The sequence below is a fragment of the Neovison vison genome, chromosome 2 (assembly GCF_020171115.1).
Source record: "Neovison vison isolate M4711 chromosome 2, ASM_NN_V1, whole genome shotgun sequence".
Classification (NCBI taxonomy): Eukaryota; Metazoa; Chordata; class Mammalia; order Carnivora; family Mustelidae; genus Neogale; species Neogale vison.
Window position 1 is genome coordinate 73724215 of NC_058092.1, and position 25166 is coordinate 73749380.

Sequence of the window (25166 nt, forward strand, 5' to 3'; positions counted from 1 at the left end):
GGCTCAGTTGGTTAAGTATTCAACTCTTGGTTTCTGCTCAGGTCATGAGCTTAGGGTTGTGACATTGTGCTCCGTATTGGGCTCTGTGCTCAGGGTCACGTCTGCTTGGGATTCTCCCTTTCCCTCTGCTCCTTCCTCCCACTTGTGTGCACTTGCGTGCGCTCTCTCTCTCTCTCTCTCAAATATATAGATCTTTTGTTATATCCCCCAGTTCCCTGAGGCTCTGTTGTTATTGTTTGCAGTGTATTTTCTCATGGTTACTGCTGTTGGGTAATTTCTTTTTGTTCTGTCTTATAATTTACTAAACTTTTCTCCTTTCCTACCTACCATTCTGCTATTGAATCTACTCACAGTATTTTGTTTTGATTATTTTGAGTTCTGAAGCTTCCATTTCAGTCTTTTTAAAATATATTTTTTTGTCACTCAGCCGATTTGCTGAGGCTTTCTGTTTATTCATTTGGTTCAGGCTTATTCAAGCTTGTTCATAATTATTCATGAAAGCATTTTTTATCATGACCACTTTAAATCTTTAATAATTCTAACATCTCTGTCATCTGGATGTTGTTGTTTGGATTGTCTCTGTTGATTGGGTTTGAGATCTTCCTGGTTCTTGATATGTTGAATAGTATTCAATTGAAACTTGGACATGTTTCTATTCTGATGTGCGACTCTGAATCCTATTTTAATCTGTTTCATTTGGCTTTTTCTGACGCTGCTCTGGTAAGGGAAGGGCAGATCCTTTTTTAGTTCCAAGTGGAAGTAGAAGTCCAGTTCCTCTCTCAGCCACTGCCAACAGCTGGTGGGCTCATGCATGCTGCAGGGCAAGTGGAAGTGGCTTTATCACACTGGAGGAGGGCACAAGTCCTGATTCCCCACTCTGTCTTCCCTAACACTATCAAGAAGGGGAAGGGAAGGGTCCCTCATCACTGCCATGTGGAAGTATGTTTGCCTGGTCTCCTGACACTGTAGAGGTGGCTTGATACCTTCTGCCTGGGGTGAAAGTCCTGGATCCCTGCTTGGTCTTCTCTGACACCACTCTCTCAGGGACATTGAGTACCTCATTACAGCCTTGTGAGGGTAGAAGTCTGGGCTGCCTACCTGCCCTGTGAGGGTGGAGATGGGACCAGTTTTTTCTATAGGGTTTGACTAAGGTAAGTCGTCATGTCTGAGAGTTTTCAGTCTTGCTTTGCCGTCCCTCCCTTGGTCCTTTGGCTAGAGAGAATAGGCTTTTGTTTGGTTCTTTCTGTGTGTGCCCATTTCTGGACAGCCAGCCTCTATTGCTCCAAAGCTGGGATATGCGAAGGGAACTTGCCACTTGGTCATTCCTGAGTCCCAAGAACTCTAACTAGTTGGCTGGCTGCCTTCTCTCTCTACCTTTTAGAGACTTATACATAATGTCCAGGGTTTTTAGTTGTCCATAGTGGTAAGAAGAGCAAAGCATTCATTGGTCTACTCCAGCTCCTTTAAAGTGAAAGGTGCTATCAGCTCTTTTTTTTTTTTATCTTTTTTTTTTTTTATAAACATATAATGTATTTTTATCCCCAGGGGTACAGGTCTGTGAGTCGCCAGGTTTACACACTTCACAGCACTCACCATAGCACATACCCTCCCCAGTGTCCATAACCCCACCCCCCTCTCCTGACCCCCCTCCCCCCAGCAACCCTCAGTTTGTTTTGTGAGATTAAGAGTCACTTATGGTTTGTCTCCCTCCCGATCCCATCTTGTTTCATTTATTCTTCTCCTACCCCTCTAACCCGCCACGTTGCATCTCCACTTCCTCATATCAGGGAGATCATATGATAGTTGTCTTTCTCCAATTGACTTATTTCACTAAGCATGATACCCTCTAGTTCCATCCACGTCGTCGCAAATGGCATAATTTCATTTCTTTTGATGGCTGCATAGTATTCCATTGTATATATATACTACATCTTCTTTATCCATTCATCTGTTGATGGACATCTAGGTTCTTTCCATAGTTTGGCTATTATAGACGTTTTTGCTATAAACATTCGGGTGCACGTGCCCCTTCGGATCACTACGTTTGTATCTTTAGGATAAATACCCAATAGTGCAATTGGGTCATAGGTTCTATTTTCAACATTTTGAGGAACCTCCATGCTGTTTTCCAGAGTGGTTGCACCAGCTTGCATTCCCACCAATATTGTAGGAGGGTTCCCCTTTCTCCGCATCCTTGCCAGCATCTGTCATTTCCTGACTTGTTAATTTTAGCCACTCTGACTGGTGTGAGGGGGTATCTCATTGTGGTCTTGATTTGTATTTCCCTGATGTATCACCTCTTTTTTCACAGGGTGATCCACTTACACGTATAATTTTTAGTGATAGCTCAACCACCCCTTGTTGACTGCCTGGAAACCACACAGGAAAGTACTGGCCAGTGTTCAGCGTCCAGCCTTCAGCCTTCCATGTAGAAATTTATTTTGTCAGTCCCCATGGTGATTGAGTTCAAGGAGACCGATCCATATGAAAAGTATTCTTAAAACAAATGATATATTATTTAATTTATAATCATTGCTAAGTACTGCATCCATGAGGATCAGGTGGTGTTTGGTTAGATGGTACATTCACAGTGAGTGGTGCTGAAGAAAGAATTCATTAAATAGCTTCATAATAACTTACTTTTGGTGCAGCTTTTTCTCTTCCTAGTTTACATAGTATACACATATTTTGGGGAATAAATTACACTTCATAATATGGTTGGGGATTTACACAATTCTAGGTTTATCCCTAGAGAATGCTGAGGATCCCCTTTAATTCAGATATGATGGCACCAAGCTATTAGAGCCCAGTTTAGCTAGCTATGCAACAGGCATACTTGCCTGGGGTCTGGATGGGTCAAGTTTTGTGCCAAGGCATCTTTACCTATAGACAATTCTCAGATGGACACTGCCAGTTTCCTCAGTGATTTTTCTTTACCTACAGTCCTTACTTATGAATAACCTACTTTTTTTTTTCTATATATACACTATTGCCTTAAGGCAGTTTACTATTATACTTAATATTACACTATTAGGCTTGCTGTCCTGGAGGGTTTTTTGGGGGGGGGGGTGTTTGTTTTTTTAAGTAGTTAATCTGGGGTCATAGAGCCCCTTTCCTGAAGTGCACAAGTCAGTCTTTCTGGAGAGAGTCCATAGTTTTCATCATATTTTAAAGGATTCCATGGCCCAAAAAGTCATAAGGCCACAAATACTTTTGCTTTGCACTGTCATGCATATATGGTTTAAACCTCTTATAAACCATCTTAGCTTATTATCACCTGAGATATTAATGGTGCCATTGCTCATTTCTTTGTTTTATTTTCTTAAAATTGTAAATATTAAAATTTGGTAAGTTTTTAGTATTCTTTGCCTTTTATTTATTACTTATTTACCTGTATTCTAACTATAAGTTTTGTACTTTAACATGCATAAGTTTCTGTATTTGAAGACAAGCCAACGTATTGCTCTTTCCTTATGTTATTTATTTTGTCCCTTAAGTCCTAATCTGTTATCCACAATAGAAAGATACTACACATTTTGGACATTTGTGAAGTTTTTCTGCTGAGACCATTTTAAAATTGACTGTAGTGGGGGAGAGAGTTATATATGCATGGGTTCTCTAATTTGTATTAAACACAAAACTAATTTCTCTTTCTCTATAAATGTATAAGTTGTTTAGTACATTTAACATTTAGTAACATGTTCAAAGGGAAAAGTTATTCCCTAAAACAATAATCGTAATGTTAAAAAAAATGATTATCATTTAAAGATGTGATTTTAAAAAAATATTTTCTTCACTTCTGTTTCCTTTCATTTTTCTGTGGTCTGATACATACATCTTTGTGACTTTGATGCTGTGTAGATCTGGTTTGGTGTATTTAGTGCCATGTTTTATATTTAGATTGATCATTATGTTCTTGCACGAAATAAGGTCTTTTATGCCTTGCCAATGCAGAAGTAGGTAATCACTGCTGTTATAAATCGTCTTTTAAGAGTTGAGTTTGGGGGTGCCTGGGTGGCTCAGTGGGTTGGGCCTCTGCCTTCAGCTCAGGTCCTGATATTGGGGTCCTGGGATCAAGCCCCACGTTGGGCTCTCTGCTCAGCGGGGAGCCTGCTTCCCTCTCTCTCTGCCTGTCTCTCTGCCTATTTGTGATATCTCTCTCTGTTAAATAAATACAATCTTTAAAAAAACAAAAGAGTTGAGTTTGTTGATAATCTGCCACAGGGAAAAATGTTCTTTGAGCTGAGAGATAACATGCCACCTTGCACAGGAGTCTAGAACTAGAACCCCATGGAGTTCCAGTTCTGTCCTCAGTGGTGGATGCATTAGTGCCAGCTGCCGGTGGTGCCTGGCCAGGCTGTAATTTCATGACTCTCAGATTGCACCCCCATGTTGTTTGTAGGCTGTACATTTTCTGGGGGTTCTGAATAGCTTGCATAGCAGATTCTTTACAATTCATTACTCAAACATGAAAAAAAATTACTTCAGAAAGCATCATGAGTATTTTAAATTACTGCCTACAGTCTCTAAGTGCACTACAAATGTGCTGTAACTAATAAAGCTTTCCCGTAGATTGAAGAGAGAGTCTTAGAGGAACTGTAGTAACTGGATGCAGAGCATCTTTGATAAAGAGAATTGGAACTGTCAAATACCTAGGAAGTAAAGAATGTGGCTGGACTGGACTTACTGACTTTACATTTGTCAAAGGTGGAAATAGATACTAGGATTTTACCATCAACAGTTATTACTAGTAATCAAGTAAGTGAGATTTGATTAAAAAAAAGATTCATATACTTTAGAGGAAGAGAAAGCATGAACAGGGGTAGGGGCAGAGGGGAGGATCTTAAGCAGACTCCCTGTTGAGCATGGAGCCCAACTTGGGGCTCTACCACATTAGGACCCTGAGATCATGACCTGAGCCGAAAGCAGGAGTTGGATGCTTAACTGACTGAGCCACCTAGACACCCTGAGATTTGATTTTACAAACAAATACTACTAACGAAAATGTTCTTGATGTTCCACACTATTTTCTACTATTTTTTATGTAGTTTAGGCACTATGTTAATAATTATGCTATTTATTAAAGCAAAGTAAAAACACTTGAAAAATTGAAAATGCATATAAATATGTTATTTGACTGAGGAAAGTAGTGACTCCCGTATTTGTACCTTGCATAGATGTCTTTTTAAATTGTGTTAATATGCAGTACATGTAACTTAATACACATAATGAACCAAGACCTATGATTAATTTTTACATGTGACATCTGGCTAGAGTTTTATCATTTAAAAAAAAAATTGCATCCACAGACTAAATGATCGCTTCTTTTTAAAAATATTTTTAAGGGACGTCTGAGTGGCTCAGTTGGTTAAGCATCTGCCTTCAGTTCAGATCATGATCCCAGGGTCCTGGGATCAAGGCAGGCATCATGTTCCCTCCCTGCTCAGTGGAGAGTCCGCTTCTCCCTCTCCCTCCTTCTGCCGCTCCCCCTGCTTGTTCTCTTTCTTTCTGTCAAGTAAATCTTCAAAAAGTAAAATAAAATATTTTTTTAATTTAGTAGCTAATTTTCCCAACAGTTATTGGGCATGTAAAATCTTATTAACTAGATGGAGTAATTATAAAAACTATTAATATTGCAGGGTTTCTTTTCTTTTCTTTTCTCATTCTCTCTCAAATAAATTATCTATTTATTTGAGAGAGAATGAGAAAGACAGCGCACAAGTAGGGCGAAGGGCAGAGAGCGAGAAGCAGACTCCTGGCTGAGCAGGGAGCCTGATGTGGGGCTTCATCCCAGGACCCAGGGATAATGACCTGAGCCAAAGGCAGAGATGCCCAACTGACTGAGCCACCCAGGTGCCCACAAATTTTGTTTAGTCATTGAGTATTCTGTAGGTAAAATGGTACCCATATATGAAAGAACACATAAAGTCTTTTCCAAGTACTTGATTTCAGAAAAATCATTTAAGGTAAATCCAGCATCGTTGCTTGTATGTGAATCTTTTAAAGGCAATTTCATGCATGTCTGGGCTGCTTGAGGAGACCTCTCACACTTCCGTCAGCACTTGAATGACAGCAGCACTGCTTTATTTCCCTTTGTGGAAAGAGGACAGCATGTATATGTAACAATATCATAATAATTTGGGATCTGATGATAGTTTGAGGTTGTTTGGGAGATAAGAGTCCTTAAAAATTATTGAATATAATAATATGTGTAGGTTCTTAATAAATACTGTTTGAATTTAACCTGAGATAGCTTCCCAGTCTTATGTAGATGCTTATAGCCTCATATATTACCTTGATTTATAGGTCCATTTGTAAAGCATTGTCAATTTGAAAAGTAATATGCTATCATGTGGCATGTGATTCTTGAAAGTCTGCCATGCTTCCTTTTTCTTTCTTTCTTTCTTCTTAGCTTCCTTCTACAGATTGTCTCTACTTGCTCCTTAAATGGTGGTATTTCCTAAGATTCTGTCCCAGAGTCTCTTTCCCATGCTACATATTCTAGATTATGTAGGCAGTTGCATTCATGTCCATGAATTTTCATTTCCATGAAACCATTTCCATGGTTTTCCCAGATGTCTTCTACTTGAATGTTTATTCTCAACTCTTGACCTATGTGCCCAATTACCTACATAACATCTCCTGGATATCCCAGGCAATCCAGCAGTGTGCTTAGCATTAAGCTCATTTCCTTCTCTGCACATTTCCTTCCAGCTCTCCCAATGGGAAGGGAAAAAAAGGAAACATACATGCATTTACATGTAGAACATATGCACTTCTCATCCTGTTTTGGAAAGCCCACAGCTAGTAAGTAGCAGGCCTAGAACTCTTATTCAAGTCTTGTGAATGTGAATTTTCAGCTCAGAGTATATTTTCTATGATGTGGTGACCATATATTCTAAACCAAAATATAAAATGCATGGTTTGACAGTATTTGAAGCCTGTGCTTGTTAATCTAATTGTACCTCATTGCTTTTTCATGTCATTGTATTAAGTCATGCCTTATAGTAGACAGATACCAATAACACATACAATATTTTTTAAATTGCTATTATGAAACATGTGGTATGTGAGACATATGTATGCATTATGTGTATGATTGTACCTAGTTAGGGAGATTGGAAAATGCTTCCCCTTTGAGCAATGATGACATTCCATGTGGAGGTTCATGAGTTCACAAGGCAGCGTTATGGTACAGGGAAAATAGTAGAGTGTTCAAAGCAGGTGAAACAGCTTACAAAAAGATCTAGTGGTAGGAGGGTGCATGGTATGTGTGGGCAGCTGTCTCTGTGCAAGGTAACTTGTAATCTTGTTACAGATTTTTATATCCTGATACCTCTCTTTCCCTGTGCTGGCTTCCTTATTCTAAAAAACATTCAAAGCTGAAGTTTATATTAAACAAAGAATAATAGTAAGCATCTGCCTTCGGCTCAGGTCAGGATCCTGGGGTCCGGGGATTGAGCCCCACGTTGGGCATTCTGCTCCTCAGGAAGCCTGCTTCTCCCTCTCCCTCTGCCTCTCCCTCTGCTTATAGGCGCTCTTTCTCTCTCTCTCTCTCTCTCTCTCTCTCATAAATAAAATCTTCAAACAAACAAACAAACAAAGATAGCCCAAACTTAGAATGTAGTACAACACCAAAAAGAAAAAGGATTTATATTGGTATAGTTTCTACTCTTGTTACCTAATATCACTCCAGCATTTATAACCATTGCCCTGCTACCTTTTGATAAATGCGGAAATAATTAAATCCTAAGTATAAATTTCAAAATCTTTTCTTAAATTCCAAGTGACTTATTTTCTAAGTGCATTTCTTACTCTGAAGCTTAGTATCCATGCAATCTGTCTTTGTGTGTTTAAGAGTTAATTCAGGCTGTAAAATTCTATTCTATTAGAATGTAGTGTGGGGCACCTTGGATGGCTCAGTCGGTTAAGTGTCTGGCTTTGGCTCAGGTCATGATCCCAGGGTCTTGGGATGGAGCCCTGCATCAGGCTCTCTGTTCCTCAGGAAGCCTGCTTCTCCTTCTACCTCTGCCTGTCACTCCCCCTGCTTCTGCACGTGCGTGCACTCTCTCTCAAATAAACAATAAAATATATTTTTTTTAAATCTAAAAAAAAGAAAATGAACTGTGACTTTTGAACTATACCAGTCTCCGGTCTGTGGTATTCTAAACTTGATTTGATGACTGTTTGTTCTGTTTTTCTGTATATGCATGTGTATTATCCTTCAGAGAGTAATTCTGAATGTTTGGTCTTCAAAACATTTCTTCAGGTACTCTTACTCATTTCTAAATTGGAGAATTATGTTTGAAGAATGGGAAATTATTTTCATTGTTTTTAAAAAGTGAGCTCACAACTGTTTTTCTTGCAGAAAGGGCAATTGCAAGACATGAAGTTCGAGAAATTGAGCAGCGACATACGATGGATGGCCCTCGGCAGGAGGCCACGCTGGATGAGGAAGAGGACATGGTGATCATTTATAACAGAGTCCCCAAAACTGCAAGCACCTCATTTACCAATATTGCCTATGATCTGTGTGCAAAGAATAAGTATCATGTTCTTCACATCAACACTACCAAAAATAATCCAGTGATGTCACTACAAGACCAGGTAAACACGTAGGAGATAAGTGAATGTTTTCTGACACTTCCTCATTCATATTTTGTATCTCAAGAGGCAAAAGCATTTTAAGGGATATGTGTACTGACCCCAATGAATTTTAAGTCTCTTGGGGAACAGGAACAAACAAACATTTTTTTTTTTTAAGATTTTATTTATTTGAGAGAGAGAGTGTGTGCGTGAGTTGGGGTTGGGGGGCAGGCACAGAGGGAGAAGGAGAAGCAGGCCTCCCTGCTGAGCAGGGAGCCAGATGTGGAGCTCCATTCCAGGACTGTGGAATCACGACCTGAGTCTATGGCAGGCATTTAATGGACTGAGTCACCCAGGTGGCCCTGCTAAACAAACTTTTCTATAATTTTACATTTTTCACAATATTTGGTATATTTCCTTGCATATTATATGTATTTAAATATTTATAAAGTTAATGAACTTATTAAAAGCTTGAATTTTTTAAAAGAAAATGATGCTCTTTATTATGGTATCCTTTAAAAAATAGGAAATACTTTCAGCAAGATACCTTGCTGAAATCATTCAGTTGTCTCATTTTATGATAGAGAAATCTTTATTTAATGAATACCTGTGTTCAGTTTTGTGACAAGCCTCCTAAACTTCATCTTTACTAGTAATTTATGTAATATTAACTACAAACTCCTAGAGAACGGAAATTGTGGCTTATATTTTTAACATAACCTTGCCTTTTAAGTTGTCAAGAAACTTTAGATAAACAAATGGATAGATATGAAATAGTCTTAAGAAAAGTGGAGGAAATTATCTCATGAAGTAAAATCACTTATCTCTTTAGCAATAGTAGCACACAGTTTCTCCACAACTGGAGTTCTGACTATAATTATAAATTAATAGAATTCTCTATAAATATTGAAGGGAATGGGAATTGGGCCCTATGAGGAGAAAAGATAATATTTGGAAATACTGTCTAAGATTAAATATGTTAAGGTAGCATAATTAGAAAGGTTTTGTGATAGTCATACAGTTATGAATGTATCTGAAAACAGCTGAACTTATTTACTACAAAGCTGACTCTTATCCTACTCTGAAACAAGAGAGTAACACTGATACATAAGGTTAAGGTTTGCTTTCTTTGAGAGCTGTTAGTAAAGTCTAATAGTATATGGCATACCATCTGCCCATATAATTCTTGGCTCTCTGCAGTATCCTCAATTACTCTTTTTCATAAAACCAAAAATCTACATCCATCAGCCAAACTAAATAACTCTTCTGTAAATGAGAAGAAACATGAGCTTATTTAGCTAAGTGGGTCATAAAAACTATTCATTATGTAATATTGAATACCAAGGGCAAGTATCCTAAATAATCCATTTTTATACAGTGTGTGGTAGATGTTAAATTTCTTTGCTTGATTGCTTTTCAAAATACATCTTGGCTTAAAGGAACATCTCTTAATACTCCCATAGTAATTTTAGACTTACTCGGTAGTATTTTTTAGAAAAATAGTTACCTTGCTTATTTTGTGTCCAGCATTACAAAGTTGTATGACAGCTATATAAGATGTCTGACAGTGATACTAACCATTTTTTTTTCATGAAATAAGAATCTCTGGAAGCTGCCCACATATGACATTTACAGGCATCATGTGTGATAGATTTTCCCAGTTGCATTTGGATGAGATAAAGCTGTTTTTCTTTCAATAGCTTGTTAGTTATATATAGGAAAAAAAAATCAGAAGAGAAGCATAAACACTATCTTAAAAGCAGTGAGATTACATAATGAGCAGCAGCATTTAAAATATGTTTGTGTGGGGCAAAGTAGAGAAATACTCTTTAGCTCCAGCTCTTTCTTGGATGTATTTCATATATACTGTACAAGGCACTGTGCTAAACTGTTCACATACTTAATTATTTCTCAAATTTTAGAGGCAAGGTCCAAATATGTTGAGTCAGGTATGAAACTGTTGAGCAGGTAATAGCTATCTCTGCATATTCTGCCATCCTTTAAAACAGTTGTCCACTCTGATCTCAAGGTTTCATTTATTTATTGAGTATGTAATACATACAGGGATTGTCTATATTCCTAAAGAAATAAAAAGCAAGGCCACATCTTTCAGAAGGCTTATTTGTAATTTACATAGAACGTAAAGCCTAGATGTAGAAATGATAAAGATTAAAGAAAACATCATTTTATGGTATTTTCACCAAATTATTTATTTATTTATTTATTTATTTAAAATATAAAATATTTTATTTATATAAAATATATAAAATATAAATAAATAAATAAATAATTTGGTGAAAATATTTATATTTTTAATTTTTTAAATATTTAATTTTTTAAAGATTTTATTTATTTATTTGACAGAGAGAGGAGACACAGCCAGAGGGAACACAAGCTGTGGGTGTGAGAGAGGTAGAAGCAGGCTTCCCATTGAGCAGGGAGCCCAATGTGGGATCTGGTCCCAGGACTCTGGGATCATGACCGGAGCAGAAGGCAGATGCTTAACAACTAAGCCACCCCAGCATCCCTTTCACCAAATTATTAAACCCAAAATGTTTCTCACCAGAATGTTTAATCCAGACAATCTTGAACGAACAGGAAAATCCATCTTGTTAGAACATTCTCCAGAATAATTACCCTGAACTTTTTTTTTTTTTTTAAAGATTTTATTTATTTATTTGAGAGAGAGATAGTGAGAGAGAACATGAGGGAGGAGAAGGTCAGAGAGAGACGCAGACTCCCCGTGGAGCTGGGAGCCCGATGCGGGACTTGATCCCGGTACTCCGGGATCATGATCCGAGCCGAAGGCAGTCGTCCAACCAACTGAGCCACCCAGGCGTCCCTACCTTGAACTTTTGTAAAGTATCAACATTGTGACAATCAAACAAGGTGTGTTTGGGGAAGAGGCCAGGCATCCTCTCTAGAGGTGAGGAGACTAAGAGATCTTAAATCCTATGTGTGATTAGTAACTGGATCCTTGATCAAAATGTCTGCTCTTTGTTTTCAGATGGTTCAGAAAAAATTAAGCATGTGTGTGCATATGGAAAAAACAGAGGCAAAAATGGGAAGTTAGTGAATCTTAGTGAATGAGTATACAGATGTTGACTGTATTCTTTCAACTTTTCTGTAGTTCAGGGATCTTTCACAATTAATAAATTGGAATAAATTAAGAGGGAGAGTTCGAACAAGCGAATGAAAAGATAAACATTTGAGAATATGAGGCTTGGGAAGAGTAAGCCATGAGAGGGAGACATACTCAGTCATGGGAATTCTATCTTTGAGGCATGCTTTACTCAGTGAATTAGTAGGGATTGGTAGGAGACCAGTGATTCATTAGCTCTTGTAGTTAGAAAATGAAGTTTACTCTGCTATCATGAAATATCTCTGCTCTAGAGAACATCTTGTCTTTAAAGGAACTGTCAATAAATAAATAAATAAATAAAGTAACTGTCAGGTATTAAGTGGCAGTGTCTTTTAGGATCTTTCATAATTCTTTTCTACTCCTCTGTTTAGGTTTGTGATCATATTTAACTCCTTTCTACACATCGGAAATATCTAGAATTTGCATTCTCTCTAGGACAACTTAGTAATTTTTTTCTTTTAATTCGCTATTAGGGCACCTTCTGGTCTTTTGCGTGACTTGATCTGTGTTGAAGATTCTGATTTTTCAGACCACACCTAAGATGAGTGCTTCCTAACTTGTAATGTGTATATCAATCGCCAGTTAAAAATACAGATTCCAATTCAAAGGACTAAGATGGAACCTGAGGCCAAAACTGATTCTTATGGTTCTTGAACCACAGTTTGAGTACCAAACATCTAGAACATTGTTCTCAGTGGGTTATGTGAAATTGTGTATTATAGACTTCCCAGGATGGTGAAGTACTTTGCTTTAAATTCATATTCTAACCTCCCCATCAAAATCCAAATTCCTTACCTTGGCCAACAGGCCCTTTTAAATCTAGCCTATGTCCAATACTTCATCTTCTTGTTTACTAGCCACACTGACCTTTGGTTCATTGAATGTCCCAAACCTTTCCCATTTCAAGGCCTTTGCACGTAGCAGTCTATCTTAGACTGGTCTCTCACCATTGACTTCATGTTATCCTTTTAACATCCTTGAGATGACAGCCTCTCAGAAAAACCTCACTTGGCTATCCTATATATTAAATACTTCTTCCAAGTTGTACACCATCATCATTCCTTATGTAACTTTCCTATTACTTACTGATTTATTTGTTTTCTATTTGTTTGGTCTTTTCCTCTGTATAAGCTCCTAAAAGGCAGGAACCTTGTTCATCATATTATTCACCATTGTATTCTTGTGTTTAGAATGGTGTCTGAGACACAGTACATATGCTCCATAAATTTTTTGTTGAATGAATGAATGAAAGAGAGAACAAATGAATGGACTTAGGTTCTAAAAGTAGCTCTTAGTTGAGCACAATGCCAGTGATGATGATTACTGGCAGAATGAGCCCCTCTGGTTGATGTAATATGTTCTCCCCTTCGCTAAGGTTATTTGGGACACACCCACCCTTCTCCTGCAGAAAGGACTGAACAGAAATTTCTGGACTTCAGTGAAATATTATGTTATGTTGCTGCTGAATGTTTTTTTATATTTTATCCAATTGTTATTCACTTTTCCTTTTTGTGTAGAAAACTTCCTCTCTAGTTTAGTGTCATAAAACTACCCACAGCTGTACAATGAATGTTTATTTAAGTATAGGCATGAGTAGGAGTTTGGTATATAGTAATTACCCAAGTTAATAGTAGTATTCATTTACCATGTAGTAATTACAAAGTTGGAATTTGGCCAAGATTGTCAGGATGACATTCCTACTCACAGATAGTGAAAACAGGTTTTTTCAGATAATTAATGTTGAGATGAATCTTATTAAGAATGTATGTCTAGGTACACTCTTAAGAGATGGTACTTTCTTAGCTTTTTCTGCCACACTGGTTCAGGTCTGAGTCCACTAGCAGATAAATCACAGCACTACTCCCTACATCGCTTGTGTTTTCCCTAAAGGTCTCTTCTGAAGACTTGCTAGCCTAACTCTGCTTGAGTTATAAAACCTGACAGAAATCACAGTTTCGGATCTGCTCTAGGCTAGCTATAAAAACATCTCTTTTCATGTAGTATATCTAACAACTACTTCTGAAACATCCTTCTTGATAGCCTGTTTCAATCAGAGTATGGAAATACTCTTTGAATAAATTCACTGTGGTGACTTTATTTCTTCTCCCTGAGCCACTGTGTTCAGTCTCTTCCGTCTTCAGTCTTCTTAAGTCCATTCGCCATGATTATGCTTTGCTCCTTTCACCTACTCACCTTCCCTTTCACTAGTGCCAAGTGTCGTCAGTGAGTCCAGACAGCGAACGGCGTGCCGGTTTGCTCACCTGATCTCCACTTCCACTCCTACCTATTCCAGAGCCTTATCTCGAGGTCTTGAGCAGGATGTCCCACTGCAGAGGAGAACCAGAAGAAAAACTGAAAGACTAGGCGAGTGGTGCAGGAGAGGTGAGAGGGCAGAAAATGGTGGAGGGGAACTGCAGTGAGGCTGACAGATGAAAGGGTGAGAGTGGGGATGGAGGGAGGAAGAGGGAGGAAATTCTGCAGGGGGCACTTTGGGGAGAACCAGCTAACTTGGTAAAAGGAGAAGTGGCTAAATTCAGACTTTGAAAAGGAAACTTTTTTTTTTTTTTGGAGATTTACTTATTTTAATGGAGTGTGCCAGAGGGACAGGGAGAGGACACAGACTGCCTGCTGAGCATAGAGCCAGACCCAGAGATCATGAGCCTGAGATTGTGACCTGAGCTGAAATCAAGAGTCAGCTGCCTAACCAACTGAACAACTGAGGTGCCCTGAAAAGGAAACTTTTTAAAAAGGTTGCTCTTCAAAGGGGGTCAAAGGATGGTCATAGAATTTCAGCAGTATATAAGTGACTCTTCTAAATGCTCTGCCTATTCTCCAGATTAGTCTGAACAACCACTTGAACCTTACTGACATCATTTGTTTGCTTGGCACTTTTTTTCTTTTTTGTAAAGGGAAGGTCAGTCTCAGCTCAGCATCTTCTGATTTATTGCAAATTGTAAATCAGCCATAGCTTTATTAATGAGACTTTAACACATTACTTTAAGTGTCGATGAGATGAAAGAAAAAAACATATGCACATATATATTAAATATGGAGCCTTCAGTATTCTCATAGTTGCGAGATTAGAGAAAGATTCTGTATGTTTTGACAGACTTTAACATAATAGTATAGAGAATTTAAAAACAATAATAACCCACGTGAATTTACCTCAGAATGAATTTAGAAAATAAAATGCAAGGTCTTATATAAACATTTAAACCAGGTCTCTTACTTTTGACTAGCAGTGTTCAGCAGTCCCTGTGGTTACCCAGGATAATAAAAAGGCAAGAATAAGTCAGTGGTCATAATTGCAAAAATGGTTGTGCAGTACAAGAATAGTGGACAGCGTGGATTGGACGTGGAGGTTATAATGAATGTGATGAAGAAGATGAACAATTTCGAGAGCCGTATCAACAGAGCTTTGAAAGCTTGTGGGATGAGGAGTTTTGAGTGACTGGACCTGAGGGGTTTTCTTAGCAGTGGATAAGACTTGAAATTCTCAATGCCCAAGTTTGTTGATCAAAATAATGATACAAATGCTACTCTCCCTTCTTTTCACATCCTTTTGGGTTTTTTCCTCTTTGCTTAAATTGAACAATAAGAAATTAAGAAAATTAGCTTGTGATATAGAAGGATGATTGGGCCAAATCTAAGGTATGTGGGTTTTGAGCTTCAGTGTTCTAATCTATAAAATAAAAAGGACAGGATATCCCAAGTCCCTTCAACCTCTAAAATGCTGATTCTGTAAACAAGAGACTTTGAGTTGATGACAACAGTGGAAGATTCATGCCTTGTTCTGTTCTCCACCATCCCTCAACTCTTCCCTCAGTCCCGACTGGAAACACAACCCTTTTTTCCAATTCATTCATTTTTAGACTGTGTTTCTTGGAATGCTTTGGTTTCAGAATGCTTCAGGCGTCACTGTTTGCGGGTAGAAGCAGACGGAGTAGGCAGGGTTCATTCTGCTCCTGTCCTTACTTCTGTTTTATGTATTGCAGTGGCTTACAAGGTAATCTTTAAAAATCTGTTCTATTTCAGTACATTTTTTTTCCTTATCATAAAAGCAGCAAATATGAGAGTGTATCTTTGCCAAAGAGCTTTTACAGACCTCAGGGCCCCTTTGGCAAAGCAGTACAAAAACAAGCTTCGTGTAAATAAAGCCAAGCGGTAACTCCTGGGCCTACTTATGCTCAAGCCTTGCTCCTCCGTGTGAGCCACTGACCTGCCATCCTGTTGAGACTTGTTAGAAGTGCAGAGTCTTGGGCCCCACTCCAGACCTACAGAATCAAAATCTGCATTTTGACCAGAATCCCAGATGATTCATTTGCACCTTGAGTTTGAGAAGCCCTGCAGCAGTCCAGGCATTATCTAGCTTCCTGAGCTCTACACTGGCCGGTGAAGGACACATTGAACAAGGAAGTGTGTCCTTAAGAGGGTTCAGTTTAACCCTGACTGTCCTTAAGAAAGGTGGTAGAGGGGCGCCTGGGTGGTTCAGTGGGTTAAGCCGCTGCCTTCGGCTCAGGTCATAATCTCAGGGTCTTGGGATCGAGTCCCGCATCGGGCTTTCTGCTCAGCAGGGAGCCTGCTTCCCTCTCTCTCTCTGCCTGCCTCTCCATCTACTTGTGATTTCTCTCTGTCAAATAAATAAATAAAATCTTTAAAAAAAAAAAAGGAAAGAAAGAAAGGTGGAAGAAAGAAGGATCCTTGAAGTTTATATTTATAGCTAACTCTTATTTCCACCTGAGTCTTTTACTGTAGTGCACTTTGAAGTTGGTACTGTTGATCCTTTCTAACATGTGGCTTCTAGAACACCATTTTCCCAGATTTCAACCTGCCACCTCCTTTCATTTCTCTCCCACACCATCACATCCACATTAAATCTGGGCTTCTGGAAAATAGAGCTGAATCGCTAAATATGCCTTAAGTATCCTTAAACCACCACCTCCCATTCCTATTCTCTTTTCCTTCTACTTCCCTCTCATTTTTGGCTGAAATAATGGAACTGATTTTCACAGAACCAAAGGCTTTTATGAAATAATTTACCAGTAAGTGGCAGTTTATAAGGACTTTTCATATTCAATGTGTGAATTTTTCTTAAGGATTCAGTTTTTAGGTTATCTAATTTTAATTTTGTTTCTTTTCATTTGCCATTTGATATTTTCATTCTCTTTGGAACCTTAAAAGATAGGAAGGAACATGAGAACCTCAAATCACACATTTTCTTGTTTTTTTTTCCCCCCAGTGGGGAAAAATCATAAATATCTGCTGAAATATAATTGTGTGTTTTAAAATGCAACATAATTTTAGCTACGTTCAATTTTCAGATTTAAGAGTATGTGTGGGTACGTATAAGATAATAAGATAAGGTTTCTATAACTTCCCTTCTATTATTTCCCTTAATATGAGGGGTTTTTTTTTTCCCCTAAGATTGATTGATTGATTTGTCAGAGATGAAGAGTGCACAAGAAGGGGGAGCGGCAGGCAGAGAGAAAAGCAGGCTGCCAGCAGGACCCTGGGACTGTGACTTAAGCTGAAGGCAGCAGCCCAAGCGACTGAGCTACCCAGGCACCCCAGTATATGAGTTATTAATGCCTCCCCTAAAAAATAAATTTCCCCAGAACTTTCTGTTTTTCCCTAGCTCACTTCTCTGACATGTGGCTGCTTCTGCACTGTTTTGTGCTCTGCACTACTAATAGGCCTTTTCTGGGAGGCATCCATCATCACTCATTGCCATTAATATATTGACTAATCTGGTAGAAGTGGTCCAGTATATCTCCATGTGACTAACTCTTCTAAAATGTAAATGCAAGATTGATAAGGTGTCAGAAATATGCAGTTGCTCCAGGCTGAGGTCACAGCTTGCAGAAGATTTCAGTGCAGTTTAGGATGGTGGGCTCCCGACCTTTCCACTTTCACCAACACACTGTACCTAGTACGTAGTAGACATTCTGAACTGTTTGCTGCTTATCATGCAGAAATTTGCATATCAAAAATACATGCCATTTTTCTTTAAGAAATAGTGTATCACTGCTTTGTAGCTAGTGATACTTAGGCTTATCAAGCTCTATATTAATCAGCTCTTAAAATTTTTTTCAGCAGGGGCGCCTGGGTGGCTCAGTGGGTTAAGCCTCTGCCTTCAGCTCAGGTCATGATCTCAGGGTCCTGGGATCAAGCTCCGCATTGGGCTGTCTGCTCAGCAGGGATCCTGCTCCCCCAGCACGCCCCCGCCCCGCCTTCTGCCTGCCTCTGCCTGCTTGTGATCTGTCAAATAAATAAAATCTTTAAGAAAAAATTTTTTCAGCATATTTACACTTTTTTTTTAATCAATGAGCTAATGATATCTGCTCTTTATTCTTTAAAGTCCTCTGAAAATCATCATCTTTTCTTTAATCATTTTGGTTTGAGGATTACTTTTTGTTTTTATTTGTTGAGCCGTTAATAAGTATGAGTTTTTATGAATAATAAGTCTCTGGGAGTAAAAAACAGACTTGGGCATGTGTTGGTACCCACCCTCCCCTCACCCATGTGAATTACTCACTGTGCAGCATTGTAATGATTGCACTGTGTGGGTTTTTTCTTTCAGGATTCTTTCTCACTCCTCTGAGTGTGGTGATAATAGCTCCCTCTGTGATGAATTGGTAATTACAGATCACACTGTGCTCTCCTTAGTTGAAACCTGTGTTTCAAGCTTTGTAATTGTCAAACTGGTGTGATTTGTTTTAAATGTCTAAATGGAAAGTATTTTGCTATCATCAGATTTCATTTTGTTTTATATTGAACTTCAGTAATGAGTGTGTTCTCCTTCTTTAGGTACGCTTTGTAAAGAATATAACTTCCTGGAAAGAGATGAAACCAGGGTTTTATCATGGACATGTTTCTTATTTGGATTTTGCAAAGTAAGTTGTACCAAAATGACATGCTAAAAAATGCTTTATACTTTAGCAACCTAAAAAGAAACATATTTATTAAATTGTTATGATTCTGATTAAGAAAAAAAAAAAGGTACTGGCTTGCCTTTGCCACATTTAGAGATGTAATTTAAGTACACCGTCTGGTGTTTTACTGCCCTCTAGTGTTCATAAGTTGATTATTGTCACAGTAATTTTAGAAATTCGAAGTAGACTAAATATAGGGATACTCTAAAGTTATTTATCATTATTCTGTCTATGTGTCTTGTATAAGCAAGTGACTTATTTTAGGAGAGCAAGAGGAATATTCTAAACATGGGTTATTTTGTGAATCCATTTGAATGTTTTTTTGTAGCGTTATGGTAAAACTTCAAATCCAGATCTTTTCCCCAACAGCCTTACTAACTTAAAAGACATATTTAAAATGTATTTTTAAAATGATTTAAGCTCAGACATATTCCCTCAGTCATTTCATTAGTAGTCATAATTTCACAGTAATATGCTCTCATGTATTTGTCAACTCTAGAGTATTCTGTGTCAAATTTGAAAATTAAGTTGATATCCCAGTTATTTTAACTTACTAAATTTGAAAAGAAAAAGAGTTGAATGAATTATTACTGATTTAGGTACTAACCCATAACTTTTTGAAGAGCATGTAATTAAAAGGGACTCTCCCAGATATTACATACATGAAACAATGTATTTTTATTTCTAGTTCCACAGTACTCAAGATATTTCAGTAAAATGGTAGCTTTAAAATTAGATGTACAGTTTTCTGTAAATAATTCATACTGCAATATTGAAAACATTTTATAGGTAGCTTTAAAATAAATTAATTATTTTTTCTTTGCAGAGGCACTGAACCAATTTCATAAACTCCATTCATATGCATATTTTCCCTCAGGGCTGCATTATCCTTCAATTGAATGTTTGTTACCCTTCCACCTAAATGATTTATTTTTTCCACACAGAGCTTGGTTTCTAATACTTGAGGTTTCCATTATTAAAATAATATATTGAGTGCTTTTGCTTTTGGCAAGAGTCTTTTACTTGAAGCTCTGGTGTATGCTGGGGTTCTTGCAGTTGAAAAGTATAAAGTTTCTTGAAAAGATTAATCTCATTTATTAAATACTAACATGAATGTTTAAGGTTTTGAATATTTTCATAATTGGTCTCATGTTTTTGGAAGTGAAAAGTATTGTGAAAAATTTCCGTAGACTTTTGCAAGATTTTAAACGAACACCTGAAAGAAATCACCTGGTGAGAATGTATTTTGATGTATATAGTCAAGAACTACTGTAGATGTAACTAGTATCTTTTAAAGTAAATTTTAGTTTGACAGACCTAATAACTGTGAAGAGTAAGGAAGAGGAAAGAAACATCACCTTACCAATTTTTAGAATACTTTTATTCTTCAAAACATATTCTTGACTGCCATAGTACTTTGTGGAATCCATTAAAATACTTGCCTTCAGGAGAGAACAGTCAAATTTGGTGAAAGAAATATTTAATCACTTAGCTTTTCAGTTGCCTTAAAAGAGTCCCTTAAAGCATATAAACTCAGTATATCCCAAGAAACCCAGGAAGCAGGTAAAGACAATAAAAAATGAAAAGTGATTTCTGGTTTAGTGATCACTAAGAAGTACACACTTTATTCGTAAACCTATATGTGTTCAAGCCATGTTTTGGCTGTAGTTTTCTGGTTTTATTCAGAACTGTAGCATAATAACAGAAACCTCTCCTTGTTCCAAGTTCGTACTCCTGTTCTGTCTTGCTTTTTGTACTTAGTCTTGTTCCCGATTTTTTTTAAAGCACATTTCGTCGTTCCTTTTCCATTTTTCTCTTTAGTGTTCAATTACCTTTGTTTTCATTTCAGTTGGTGGACAGCACAGTTTTTCAAATGATACATTAATGTCATAAATTTAGAAATTTTTCACTAAAAAATTTGTGTAGATTGGACATTTTCAAAATGTCGTAGAGTACAGGTAATATAAAGTTGAATAAATAAGTTGTAGTTCTTATCCTCAGTTCAGTGAAGCCCCATTTTTTTCTGTATTAGTTCATTATATTTCATTATAAACAGTGAAAATATTACAGATCATCCTCCCTTTTACATTCATACTCCTTACCAGCAGCATCTATTACCTCAACTTTGATTTCAAATTTTACAAAATAAAAACATTGGAAAACCTCTTTCATTTATTTCAGTCATATTTTCCTTTATAGTGAGTAGTATTCAGCTGAAAGAAAACTTCGTGAATGCTGGTTTCCGTCAGTCTGCTGAGATTTTCTGTGATCTAGCTACCTATGGGTGACATGTCAGCATCTGTCTTAGATATTTGAAATTTTTTTAAAAAAAATTTTTATAAACATATAACGTGTATTTTTAGCCCCAGGGGTACAGGTCTGTGAATCGCCAGGTTTACACACTTCACAGCACTCACCATAGCACATACCCTCCCCAGTGTCCATAACCCCACCACCCTCTCCAGGCCCCCCACCCCCAGTGAAAATTATTTTTGATACAACAGTCTTATTCAGGTGCATGTCAGGTGTGTACCTTTGTGGTTATCCCCAGAAATGAATATGGGTGTTTACCACTGGCATTCTGGTTTCTCCATACCACCCCTGTTGTCTTTCTCAGAACAACTGAGGTGAGTCAGTAAAGAGCAGATATGTCAGGGCAAGAAACACATAACTGAATGCTTCACTAGGTCTGAAATACCCTAGAGAGTATTAAAACGACAATATTTTAGGCCTAATAAAGTTTGTGTTTGCACCATTTTTTCTCACTTTCAGCAAATATGTCACAACATTACAGGAACATTTCTTAAGTTATTGTAATCATTACAGGCAATATGCAAGAGTTGCCTTTTTATTGACCTTGGACCAGTTCTTTCTACAGCACTGACGCTACAGATGGCTTAGGGGCAGTCTCTCAAGGCTGGAGATCATGGAGATATGCCATTAAATCCTCCCATTTCTTACTGGCTCTGGGGTTTCAGGCGCATCACTGCAGATCTGCCTTTTCCCCATTTGTGAAGTGAAGATAATTAAAGTAACTACTTCCTGGTGGTTGTGAGGATTAAATATGATAATGTATGTGAAGCAGTAGGTTTCATGTCTCACACAAAGCAGTGTTATGTTCTTTTATAATTCTGTCTTCTCTCAGTTACCACGTTGTCTTTCTGGTGTTTTCTTCTCCCTGTCTGAATCCATGCTGGCCCTTCTTATTCTCAACTCTTAATAAGGCATTGTTCAGGACTCTGTCTTTGCCCCCATTATTCCCTTTGGGGAAGTTTGCCCATTTTTCTTTACCAAGACATCAAAGCCACAGGGCACCTGGGTGGCTCAGTCGGTTAGGCGTCTGCCTTCGGCTCAGGTCATGATCCCAGGGTTCTGGGATGGAGTCCAGCATTAGGGAGCCTGCTTCTTCCTCTCCCTCTGCTGCTCCCCCTGCTGGTGTGCTCTTGCTCGCTTGCTCTCTCTCTCTCCGTCAAATAAATAAATAAAATCTTAAGGAAAAAAAAAGATATCAAAGCCAGAAACTAGCGTCATCTTGGATAACCCCTTTCTTCACCACATACATGGGTCAGTCACCAGGTCTTTTGAGTTGGGCTTCTTTCACTTAGCATAAGGCTTTTGACATTTGTCCAATGTACGCATCTATCAGTGGTTAGTTCTTGGAGGAACAGTATTCCATTGTGTGGATACACCACAGTCTTCATCCATCCACCAATTTCTGGGTACTCAGATTGTTTCCAGCTTTTGGTGCTGATGAGTACAGCTGCTGCAACATTTGCACGTAGATCTTTTGTGGACCTATGTCTTCATTTCTCTTTGGTGTATAGAATGTGGGATTGCTGGGTTGTAGAGTAACTCTATAAGATACTGCAAAACTGTTTTTTCGTGTGGCTGTGCTATTTGCAATCTCACCAGCAGTGTAGGAGAGTTCCGGGTGCCATGCATTCTTGCCAGAATTTGGTATTGTTAGGGCTTTTTTTTTTCTTCTTTTTTTAAAGTTTGGGCAATTCTAACACATGCATCATAGATGAATTCCCTTTTTAAGAGGTAAATAACTACTGCAAAAATCACGACATCACCAGTGGGACCAACAAATACCAACAGGTCATTCTCTGTTTTTGAAATAAGATCATGGAAACCTGCCACATGGGGAAGGATTTGACAGTTTCTCTGAACCCTTTAGGGCTAAGACAGTCCAGAATAAATATATATAAGATATCAGTGTCCCCAGTGAGACCGCTGCTTTCCTAGAGAGGTTAAATCTAGGGTGAAGCAGAAATCACAAAGCATTGTGCTTCCCAAAGGTTAGTCAGTCCTCTTGCAGCTTCGTCACGTTCTGTGTAGGCTTTGTCCAGTCAGACGACCAGGTCCCATTCAAATGTTCTGAGTATGCACTCTTGTTCTTTTAACCATTCTCAACGTTTACTTGTTTATCCCAACTGTGTAGAGTGTAGGTGTAAAGACATGAGCCTAGATCAGGTTCCATGTTTTGCCGTATCCCATATGCTGATGTGGCAAGAATAAGGTCTCTAAAATATCTTCTTACAAACCTGCTGTTAAGATTGTATTTTTTGCCTTTTGATCTTTATAGAACATCGCAGATTCCTACCAAATGTGTTGTTCTCTTCCTAGGAAGATCATGTTCTAACAGGTCAATAATAGTTTATATCTCTGGAATGAAGATGGATTGTCTTTTCTTTACCTGAGCCCTCCCGAGGAACAGCTCAGATGCCCAGCCAGGGTTAAATGTGGAGTTCACAACCATAGAGAACATTTTCTCCTTGTGCAAAACTACCTGGTTGGCAGAAGAATTAAACCCACAAACCTAAAAGGATGCTTGTTTCCTAAGAAGCCGAGTTGAATGACCCAGATGCTCTTTTTGTCATGCCTGTTTTCTGTTAGAATCTCTTGCCTCCATGTTTATATAACCGTACCCTAATATATAAATAAGACTCTTAACCATCTTCAGAATGAGTTCATACATGTTATCTCATTCAAATCATACTTCATACATGTAAATGCCACCAGAGCCATGCCCCAGAAAGTCGTTTCCAGACAGCAAGATGAATTTTGTAAAGTGCCATATCCTTTTCAGTGCCACTTGGTAAGAATTGCTGTCTGTCCCACATGTCAGGGACTTGGGAGGGTGGGGAGGAAAAAAGAGGAAGCAGTGGTGGGAGATTATATGGGAAGGAGGTAATTCCCAAGAGAATGACTCGCGGTGGTCACTAGCTAATGGAGATGGTAAAGGGGTTCCCAGGCAGTCCCACAGTTTTAAGGTTGGAGTCATTGCCCCATCATCCTGTGCTTTCCCCTCCTTGTAACTACCTAGTATTAAGACTCTCCACTCTCTCAGTTAAGGTAGCAAATATGTTTTTGTTTTTGTTTTTCTTCTCTTTTTCTCTTCTCATCTCTTCTCAAGACTGATTGATTTGAGAGAGAGAAAGAGCATGAGTGGGAAGGGCAGAAGGAGAGGGAGACAGAGAATCTGAAGCAGATGCCACACTGAGCATGGTGCCTTACTCGGGGCTTGATGTCACGACCCCGAGATCACGACCCAAGTTGAAACCAAGAGTCCAGAGCTCAAGCAACTGAGCCACCCAGGTGCCCCTCAACTGTATATTTCTGATGTCTCCCCCCTGTCCCCCCAACCCTGGCTCTTCTTGCTGCTGAGTACTCTGTCTTACAGAAAGCTGCCTAAGTGGTTACTTCCCAGCAGTCTATTCAACTCATTCTGTGATATTTGACACCTGTGTGTCTGGCACTGTGCTGGACACTAATGATAAAGCCATGAGTAAGAGGGAAGCAGTCCCTGCCCTCATGGAGCTTCTCCTGTAATGTCTAACGTGGCAGTGCCATATATTTGGCAATGATACTGCTTCCTCTCTTAAAAACTTGTGAGAAAATTGTTTACTCCATTATTGGTTTTATGAGTTGAGTGAAAAAAAATGCATACCTATTCTGATCAACCAACTCACAGCTTTAATACGATGTTGTTTGACAAGGGGACTTTCTGTAGTTTGCAGTATTTCATTATATACACAGAATTTTAGTGACTTGGAGTCACTTAGTGGTGAGAAAAGAACTAGAAGACCGCTGACCCCTTCTCACACACAAATGGTTCGTATAGAATATAACGTATTTGTAAATTAGGAATTTCCCGGTTCATTAATTTTCAGTAATTCAGAGGCTGAAAGAATCGGGTTATCCAGGCACCTTTCTTTTCCTCTTCTATACTCTCTTTTCACTGCTCATTTGCTTAAGAACCAAGTAGAAAACATTTATAGAGTGCCTGCTGAGTATAAGACATTGATTGCAGTGGGCAGAAGTAATGGGGAAATGTGAAATTGGTTAGTTTAGCTATATGTTTTTTAGTGCCTTTGGAAAAAGATTTTAGTAAGAAAGGAAATTTAAGTTTATAAGCTGTGAGCTAAAATTGAAGGTTTCTGTGAACAGATGAATGAACATATCAAGAGTGGTTAAAAGAATAAGCAACTTTAACTGTCTCT

At 38.3% G+C, this 25166-nt stretch overlaps 1 protein-coding gene across 3 annotated transcripts in view; it reads left to right on the forward strand.

The window, feature by feature from the left end:
• The window catches only part of HS2ST1 (heparan sulfate 2-O-sulfotransferase 1), a 175123-nt gene that overhangs the window by 131327 nt on the left and 18630 nt on the right, over window positions 1-25166 (forward strand). For all 3 annotated transcript variants that reach the window (XM_044238631.1, XM_044238632.1, XM_044238633.1), the window contains exons 2-3: window positions 8369-8607; window positions 18536-18621. In XM_044238631.1, coding sequence (XP_044094566.1) covers window positions 8369-8607; window positions 18536-18621 — 325 coding nt within the window. The remainder of the gene's footprint in view (window positions 1-8368; window positions 8608-18535; window positions 18622-25166) is intronic.